General features: G+C 42.1%; 1 protein-coding gene across 1 annotated transcript in view; it reads left to right on the top strand.

Annotated features, from left to right (window-relative positions):
* The window catches only part of myo7bb (myosin VIIBb), a 61,265-nt gene that overhangs the window by 43,262 nt on the left and 8,003 nt on the right, over positions 1 to 10,000 (top strand). Inside the window, exons 30-38 of the mRNA XM_063222469.1 lie at positions 37 to 204; positions 1,639 to 1,756; positions 2,525 to 2,648; positions 3,481 to 3,653; positions 5,439 to 5,620; positions 6,433 to 6,542; positions 7,509 to 7,645; positions 8,699 to 8,861; positions 9,513 to 9,668. Coding sequence (XP_063078539.1) covers positions 37 to 204; positions 1,639 to 1,756; positions 2,525 to 2,648; positions 3,481 to 3,653; positions 5,439 to 5,620; positions 6,433 to 6,542; positions 7,509 to 7,645; positions 8,699 to 8,861; positions 9,513 to 9,668 — 1,331 coding nt within the window. The remainder of the gene's footprint in view (positions 1 to 36; positions 205 to 1,638; positions 1,757 to 2,524; positions 2,649 to 3,480; positions 3,654 to 5,438; positions 5,621 to 6,432; positions 6,543 to 7,508; positions 7,646 to 8,698; positions 8,862 to 9,512; positions 9,669 to 10,000) is intronic.

Below are 10,000 nucleotides of genomic sequence, written 5' to 3' on the forward strand. Positions count from 1 at the left end.
TGTATGACTAACCGTGTGTATGTTTGTGTGCTGCAGGAAGATGACTTTGTGCAGCTGGCTGCCATGCACTACTTTGTCAAGTTTGGTTCAGCTTGCAGCCCGGACAACACCAGGCAGGTGGTGAGGGAGGTCATCAACACCACCCTCATAGAGAACAAGTCAGAGCAGCGCTGGATACAGATAGTCACCACTGCTCACACTAAGGTGAAGACAAAACATCCCTTCCCTTTATTACACAACCTGAGCAGTTATCAAGTATTTTAACCCGTGTAAAGTGTTTGGGTCATTTTGACCCATTTTCCGTTATTAGCTTGAGAAAAATAGTATGAGTTATCATTGTTTCACACTGCGATTCACTGGCTGTGGCTCATTTTCAGTGAGGAACATGAATATTTTTTATTTTTTGTTTTTTTTGACCCATTTCACTTTGGGGAGCTTATACATCAATATTTAAACTTAATATCTAAACTCTCTGATACAACGGTGATCACATGTTGAGTAGACAAGGCAGAGGGTGAAGTATGTTGAAAAAGGAGTACAGATATTGTTCGGTCCTTCTGTTGTGCATCAATGTTGCAACCTTCGCAATAAGAGCACTAGTGGTTCAATCCGAGAGCTTGAATTGAGTTTACTCACTTTCTTCACCGTTTCTTTATATTTCTCTTTCTGTATCTCCCATTCTCAACAACATAAATAAACAGAAATTCACAGGCAGGGTGAGGGGAACATGAGGGTGAATATGAGCTATGACTTTTTCCATCTTTCATTATTTTTCTATGTGCCCGGCCCGTGAGCCGAACACCTTATATGTAACCAAACGAACACCTTACAAGGGTTAAATATGTTTTGACCTGTTTAGGGCCTTGAACTACACAGGACATCTGTGTCAATGAAAAACATCAACTATAATGACCACGCCAGTATGTGGCGAGTAGAGAAATAATTGCACCAACATTTGCTAACCAAAGTGCTGGGATCTCCTTTTAAATTTGATTCACATAGCGGCCAAACTGTTAAATGTCTGTGGCTATCACATTTTCTGATGATGGGCAGTGTGCAGTTCCTCACACATTCTTTTACCACATGGTCATTCCAAAATGAGACAAATATTCCATATAGTGCCCTTTTATGTCACAGAAGAGTCAAGGCTGACAGGGAATAAGTGGGAGAAATAGGGTTACGACAGGGTTCAAACCCCACAGGAACTTATCTCTATGATATATTGTAGTAGAGTAAAGAAGAGTAACTGTATTGATCTTGAAGAAAATAAAGGTGTTCAGCAGCATACACAAATGCACAAATTATAATATACATTGCACGACATATTAAACATATAGCACATGCTTACAGTCCATACAGTCAGACATTAGGCATCAGACATTAGGTGGGTGGGTGCTCTATAGGTGCTCTATGCAGAGCAATAGAGCACCCTTTACTGTTTCCCCAGTTTACCAATTCACATACTGCACAGACAGTGCACTACGCATGCACTGACTGAATGAGGGGCCATAGTTTGTGACTTTGTGTGTTTGTGTGCATGTGTGTGTGCGTGTGTGTGTGCGTGCGTGCGTGCGTGCGTGCGTGCGTGCGTGCGTGCGTGCGTGCGTGCGTGCGTGCGTGTGCATATCTGTGTTACAGGGGTCTTATATAAATTCCCAGAAGAGCACTGAGACGGTGCAGCAGGAGGTGGTGGACTATGTTAGGCGGACATGGCCAATATTTTTCTCCCGCTTCTTCGAGATCACCTACCTATCAGGTAGGCTACCACTGTCCTCGTCCTTTCATCCTGACTGACCCTATATTCCTCCAGGGACTGTAACCAATACCCTGTACTAAATATAAATCGCTTTGGATGAAAGCGTCAACTACTATAAGTGTAACACATTGTATTATGATGTAACCTGCCACTACAATCAGATACCATACATGTCAACTAGGTAATTTAATGACATAAACCACTTCTGGAAATGTTAACTCCACAATGAGGTAATATGCTAATTACTAGGGATGCACGATGTCAAAAATTTCGGCCGATACCGATATCCGATTATGATATTGCGGTTTTGGCCGATGACCGATATTAACCAATACCAATGTTTTTCTTTCTTTTTTTTAAAAAAGAGATGACAATGATGCAAACAATCAGAATTTTTGAATGTCGTCTTATTTCCAAAAACACTTTTTAACTCCCTGTGATAATTAGATAAAAAAAATAGAGACAAAATAGAAGACAAACAGTGAAAGTCATCGTCAAGTCCATTCTTTTAGAACCGTAACATATAAAAAAAAACATCAGCGTTAACATCGGCCCAGTTTTACCCATCAGACCGATGTCCGATGTGTTGAATATTGGCCGATATCGGCCGATACCGATACATCTGGCCGATACATCGTGCATCCCTACTAATTACTATTAAATAAGTTAAATAAGCTAATGTTAGTGAGTACTGATGGCATGAATCAGTATTATAACGACGGTGAACATAGTAGATTTGTATTGTTCTTCTTTCCTCTGAACATACAGGTCCGCCTCTACCCCAGGATAAGCTGATTCTAGCGGTGGACTGGAGCGGACTTTCTTTCTTTGAGACAAAAGAGAAGATCTGTATGGAGCTGCCATATGCAGAGTTACAAGACGTCATAATCAGGTATTTAAAACAATGATGAGTGTATGTGCGTGTGTGTGTGCACGCATGCCTGCGTGCGTGTGTGTCACTGGTGTGTCACAGCTTTTCATCAGGTAGTCAACAGCATACCTGTCAACTTTGAACTCCCAAAATTCGGGAAAATTCCCATATTTAAGCCAAAATCCAGGAAATTTTCTAAAGGCCAAATTTTGACAGTCAACATGATGATGAAAGCGTTCTACTCTGCTTTTCACAACAGTGCGCATGCAAAGACAGATCCTGTCTAAAATCCCTCAGCACAAGTTTTACAGTGTGGAGAAACAATGCAATGAAAACAAAACAATGTATGAAATGAGCGCAATGAGTTTCTTCTTGTTGTTTTATCGCACAATCTGTTCATGCAAAACTTCGTGCTGGTACAGGTTGTGATTAGGTTAATCGCATGATTTGCTGTTCCGTGGCTGTTTTATGAGTTTATGAGGAAATGAGTGGGCGCACAAGGTGCATCTGGTGGCATCTGGCATACAGTCTTCTGGCAGGTAGCTTGAAAAGCAAGACCCTCTGTCTATCTCTTCAAGAGGGGGTGTGGCTTGTCGGACAGGGCCGTGGGTAGCCTATATTGGGCTACTGGACCGACTGTGTTTTTTGATAATGTGAAAAATTCGGGATATTTCCGGGAAAATTTTCAAATCGGGAAGAAATCGGGAAATGAGTCAAAATTAGGGAGTTTCCTGGGAAATTAGGGATGATTGACAGGTATGGTCAGTAGCGAGGCTTTTGTGTAAGTAAATGCATGTGTGTGTGTGTGTGTGTGTGCGTGCGTGCATTTGTGCGTGTGTGCGTGTGTCTACAGTAGGAATCAGGCTGGCCCGATTGGTGCCATGATCTCGCTGTCCACTCTGAGGGGGGAGATCATCATGGAGGTTCAGAAGGGGGAGGAGCTTGTGGAGATGGTGGGCGGGTTCTTGGAGGGGCTGAGGCAACGTTCCCTCTATGCTGTCGCTCACCGCGATGCTAATAAACAAGGTAGGAGTATACCACAATGCTTATTTTACGAGGTAGGAATATACCACAATGCTTATAAACTAGGTAGGAATATGCTACAGCGTTCCACATACGTTGGTACAGTATATCACGAAAGTGAATATACCCCTCACAGTTTTTGCAGATTTGTGAGTATATCTTTTCATAGGAAAGCATTACAGAAATTTCACTTTGACACAATGATTAGTGACCTTTTAACAATATATTTAACCACTTAAATTTCTTGTTCACTCAGAATAAAACAAAATACAGCCATCAATGTTTGAACATGTACTCACAAAAGTGAGTACACCCCAGAAGAAAGTCCGGTAGGGAAGGGGCTGTGTTTGCTCGAATCGTCTCGAAATGAAACGAAATGAAAAGGGATGAAAAGGGAGGTCATCAGTGTACGTTTCAACCTTTCTTCGCATTGAATTTTAACATTTTGAGTGTGCATCTGGCTTAAATACATTGGTGTGAGATTTGAATGCAATCCTATGGAGAATATCATGATCTGCTTCAGTAGTCACAGTGCATGTTGACATGCATGTTTCTTTTAGGTGTATTTCAGATTACCAATGTTGACAACATCCGTGCATCCCCAAACCATGTCAGTCCCACTACCATGCTTGGCTTTTGATAGGATACACTTGTTTTGTAAAACTCACTTGTTTACCACCACAAATGCTTGACACCATCTAAAGTATATTTGTTTATCTTGGTCTCTTCAGATCACACAACATGGTTCCAGTGATCCATATCCTTGGTCTGTTCATCTCTCTTGAGACCAAGATAAACAAATTTGCTTTAGATGGTGTCAAGCATGTGTGGTGGTAAACAAGTGAGTTTTACAAAAAAGTGTATCCTCTCAATAGCCAAGCATGGTAGTGGGACTGACATGGTTTGGGGATGCATGAATGCTGTCAACATTGGCAATCTGAAATACACCTAAAAGAAACATGCATGTCAACATGCACTGTGACTACTGAAGCATATCAAGATATTCTCCATAGGATTGCATTCACATCTCACACCAATGTATTTAAGCCAGATGCACACTCAAAATGTAAAAGTTCAATGCAAAGAAAGGTTGAAACACACACTGATGACCTCCCTTTTCATCCCTTTTCATTTCGTTTCATTTCGAGACGATTCGAGCCAACACAGCCCCTTCTCTACCGGATTTTAATCTGGGGTGTACTCACTTTTGTGAGTACATGTTCAAACATTAATGGCTGTATTTTGTTTTTTTCTGAGTGAAAAAGAAATTTAAGCGGTTAAATAAGTTGTTAAAAGGTCACTAATCATTGTGTCAAAGTGAAATTTCTGTAATGCTTTCCTATGAAAAGATATACTCAAAAATCTGAAAAACTGTGAGGGGTGTATTCACTTTCGTGATATACTTACTGTAGCAATACAGATGTGTGTCATTGAGTATGCAGTATGTTAGATTATGTTAGATATGTTAAGTATGTTAGATTTGAGCACATTTCACTGGGCGACCACCTGAATCGATTAAGTTCATCTACTCTACTCTGGGACTCACTAGTTCGACGCCCTTTCGTGACTTACCGCTTACGTCATACGACCCTAAACCTAATCCTAACCCTAACCTTAACCCTAAACCTAACCCTAAACCTAACCCTAACCTTAACCCTAACCCTAACCTTAACCCTAAACCTAACCCTAACCTTAAATCGCTTGTTTGAAATGTTTGATTACCATGTGAAGTCACGAGAGGGCGTCAAACTAGTGAGTCTACTCTACTCTACTTAACCATAATTCTAGATGACCCTGACTTCCTTGTGTATCGCCGTGGCGATTTGCTTGAGCTGCATCGAGATAGGAACTTCTCAGAAGACGACCGCTGGATACACGCAACCAACGAGAGGACAAGTCAAAGTGGAGCCGTTTCCACGGATGCCATCATCATCCTCCCCACGGTCACAAGGCCCACAGAAGACACACTGGTAAACAACGATAACAGCAACAGCAACATCAACTGCAAAGTCAATCAATCAATAACACAAAAAATGATCAATTATCTTTGACGTGGCCCACATATGACTCACTGATACTAAAGATCCATTGTTCAATAGCATAACACAAAGTCTATAAATCCAATCCAGCCAACCCAGAGAACACACTAGCACACAACAACAATAACAACCACAACAACAACTGCAAATCAATAAACCAATAATACACCAATTCATTAATCAGTGAAGCTTTACGCTGAAAGCCATCATCCTTCTCTGACTATGACAAATTGGTAGACAACATCAAAAACTACAACAGCAACTACAACAGCACAGCAAATCATTTCATCAATAAATCATCACCCTCCTTGTCATTACGTGGCTCGCAGTCGACACACTGAGTAAGAAAAACAATGATCAATCGGTCAATCAATCAATCAATCATTCCATCAATCAATCAATCAATCAATAAATCAATCAATCAGTTATAATCATCGTAATCATAAGAACAACAACATCAACAAACATTGATCGATCAATCAATCAATCAACATCCACTCCATGCAGCCACACACTTAACAAAGGAGTACCAATGTAGCCATATGCATCACCACTGAAAGACCACTCTATACAGCAGTTGCCCATTCTTAATCAATCTCCTCTAGTTGGTGGATCAGTAGAACATACAGTATACAGTAGCCAATTTTAATCAATTTCCTTATGTTGGTGGATCACTAGAACATATACAGTAGCCAGTCTTGATCAATTTCCTCATGTTTGTGTTTTCTCTGTCATCTGTGTAGAACCGGCTGAATTTGAACCCAACAGAGAAGAGGTACAAATCCAAAGATGAACCCATCACGGATAGAATCACTCTGATCAACCTCAAGGAGTTCTCCTTCGAGTACTTCAGGTGAGCAAAGTTCTGCAGTATACATGGGTTCACCATGTTTGTAAACACGATATTGTGAGGAGGGGTAAGACACTGGCAGCCAACCATGTGAGCTAATTTTTTGACCGACAGCGGTTTCCAACAATCAGAGGTTGAGTTGTGCGCAGGTAGTTTCACGCAGTCAAGGGGAAAACACAAATTTAGAACCCATGTATATCCAAAACCTGGACCAGAGCTGGAATTCGCAGGCGCCCATACCCACAATGCAATTCCGATTCCTCGTCCACCCATACGTAACTGGAATCACTTTTTGTCATTGCGCACAATGCAATTCCAATTCCTCAGACGGTTTAAGTCTGCCCATGCACAACCGGAGACACTGCTTCATCCACCATGGTGTTGCTCGTGTCCCCAGGCCTCTCCTCCAATTTCCCGTAGTACACCGCTGTGGTAGTTTTGGGTAGGGTGCGCACATCCAAAAACACTTTTTGCAGGTGCCAGACAAAAGTGTTTGACAGTTGAAGAAGGTAGATATTACGCAATGCCATTAAGCTCCAAAAAAAGAAACATTAGTATTTATAAAGCAACGTTCAAGCTGGATCAGCTTCATCAGGCTTCATCAGGCAGCCATTTTTTGGAGCTTATTGGCAGTGTGCAGACCTATCTTCTTCAAACGTACTCCTTTGCTACAATGCAGGTTTTTGACCTTTTGGTTTTGACCTTTGCCCAGGACCTCATGTTTTGTAAAACTGTGTGTGTGTGTGTGTGTGTTTGTGTGTGTGTGTGTGTGTGTGTGTGTGTGTGCGCGTGTGTGTGTGTGTTTGTGTGTGTGTGTGTGTGTGTGTGTGTGTGTGTGTGTGTGTGTGTGTGTGTGTGTGTGTGTGTGTGTGTGTGTGTGTGTGTGTGTGTGTGTGTGTTTCTGTGAGTGTGTGTGTGTGTGTGTGTGTGTGTGTGCGTGTGCGTTTGTGTATGCGTGTGTATTTGTAGAGAACCCTCTAAAGGTGTGAAGGGGGCCGCGAAGGAGAAGCTGTGGGCCAATAGTAGAGAGCCCCTCAAGCATCCACTGCTGAAGAGCCTGGCAGGCAACTCCCAGCTCAGCAACCTTGCTGTGCAGATCTTCACTGATATCCTTTACTTCAAGCTAGGGGTGGCGAAAATATAAAAAAAAACGGCTACTGAGCCTCATTAACCGGTGGTTAACCGCCGGTAATCTTACCCTCTCTTTTTTTTAGCTTTCTTATCCTTTTTTTTAGACCTGAGGTTAACCGGTGGGAGAACATTTTAACCAGTTAACGTTGATCTGGTTGACTACCGGTTAAACGGCTACCGGTTAACATCCCTACTTCAAGCTAGGGGTGGGCGACATGACGATATTAAATCCGGAATCCTGAAATCGAGTACAAGATCGTCTCAAATCTGCCAAAGTGGAGTTGCAGTGAGGATGTTTACAATTAGTATCAGAGTGATGTCTGCTTACTTAGTGTTGTTGTCTTCACTTCATTATTGCATTTCAATTGTGTACTTAATGAGTGTTAATGAGTTATTTTGTTCATGGAAGATTGTGATAAAAAAAATCGTAATCGAGCTTTTATCTTAAAAAAATCGTGATGTGACATTTTTGCCCCTACTTCAAGCTCACGTCCAAGAATTTTATTGTCATTGAGGGCCACAAAATTGTGTAGGGGGCAACCACACTGCATAGTTTCAAGTGATAAGCCTATTCGTTTGAAATACACTTGTACGACTATTGTACAACTACTGTACGACTGTTGTACGACTGTTGTACGACTATTGTACGACTGCAGTTCTCATGCACAATTCTCCATGTTATGTATGGATTGGATGTTTTCAAAATTATAGTCTTTTGCTGTTATTCACAATCTGCTTCAGTGTTCCAAGTGGGTTTTTTTTAATTGGAGAGAGAGAGAGAGAGAGAGAGAGAGAAAGAAAGAGAGAGATAGATAGACACAGAGACAGTGGACTCGTTTACATGAGACATTTAATTCAGGATTAACTCAATTTAATTCTGAATGAAACTTAATTTCGCGTTGAAAACACTTCAAAATTTGGCACTAAATGAAAGTGCAATGTAAACAAAATAATTAAAATATTTAATCTGCAATTATTAATTCGGAATAAATGTAAATATGGCTAGTTTTCCTTAGCGCCTATTCCACCTATCATGAAGTACATGGGAGACTACCCGATTAAGCAGGCGCGCAGCCCTCTGGACCTGACAGACCAGATCTTCTCGTATGCGGCTCAGAACCCAGATCACCCCGAACTCCGAGACGAGATATACTGCCAGATCATGAAGCAGCTGACCAACAATAACAACAGGTAACGAGTAGAGCCATGGAAGAGTTGTGAAAACCGGGGAACAGGAAGTTGGTTGGTGACGTGATTCATGTAAATTCAAATAGTTCTATTCAGTTCTTTTCATGTGTGTGAGTGTATTCATGAAAGCCAGCTGGTCCTGAAACAAGAGATAAAATAGTGTATCTGCATGAAGCAGCTGACCAACAATAACAACAGGTAACGAGTAGTAGCCAGGCCATGCCCTCCTAGTGACGCAACACCTTTGGTGGCGTGCGCTGCTTCTATTGTTTCTGATCCACCAAAAAGTCATGAAGAAATTTGAAAGTCGATGATAATCAGGCTCAACGAGTAGAGGCATGGAATTCAGAGTTGAGACAACCGGGGTACCGGAAGTCGGTTGGTGAAATGATTCATGAAAATTCAAATAGTATATGTTTAGGGCTTTTGTCCCTGTATTTGTGAGAGGACAGTGAGACAGGAACACGAAACGAGTGGGGAGAGAGAGATGGAGAAGGACTGGCAAATGACCCGAACCAGAATTGTACCCGGGTCACTGGTGTAGTAATCCAGGCCACGGTAGGGCCAAATTCAAATAGTTATTTTCATGTGTGTGAGTATGTGCATGAATGACTGAACGCTTACTCTCACTGTCTCCCTCACCACCCCTTGTAGTGTAAGTCTGGAGCGTGGTTGGCAGTTGCTGTGGCTGTGCTGCAGTCTGTATCCACCTACCGACTCTCTCCTGAGACACACACAGCGCTTCATAGAGTCGCGACCCAGAGAACCCCTCTCTGCCACCTGCCTACAGCGACTCAGAGCCATGTTGAGGTACACACACACACACACACACACATACACACAGAACCATGCACATAGGCATATAAGTCACACAAACCGCAAATTAAAAGTCTGCAACTGCGAACATCAATTGTCATTTATTGTCCATTTTTCTGTGTCCTTCGTATCCGTCCAACGTGTTTTCAGGTATTTTTTGAGGTGCACAGAGCCAGATTTGGCGGACAGATACGTCGGAAGCATAAATCTCTGCAACTAAGATACTGTGTGCGTGTGCGTGTGCGTGTGCGCGTGCACGTGCGTGTGCGTGCGTGTGTGTGTGTGTGTGTGTGTGTGTGTGTGTGTGTGTGTGTGTGTGTGTGTGT

Source organism: Engraulis encrasicolus, chromosome 18 (assembly GCF_034702125.1).
Source record: "Engraulis encrasicolus isolate BLACKSEA-1 chromosome 18, IST_EnEncr_1.0, whole genome shotgun sequence".
Taxonomy (NCBI): domain Eukaryota; kingdom Metazoa; phylum Chordata; class Actinopteri; order Clupeiformes; family Engraulidae; genus Engraulis; species Engraulis encrasicolus.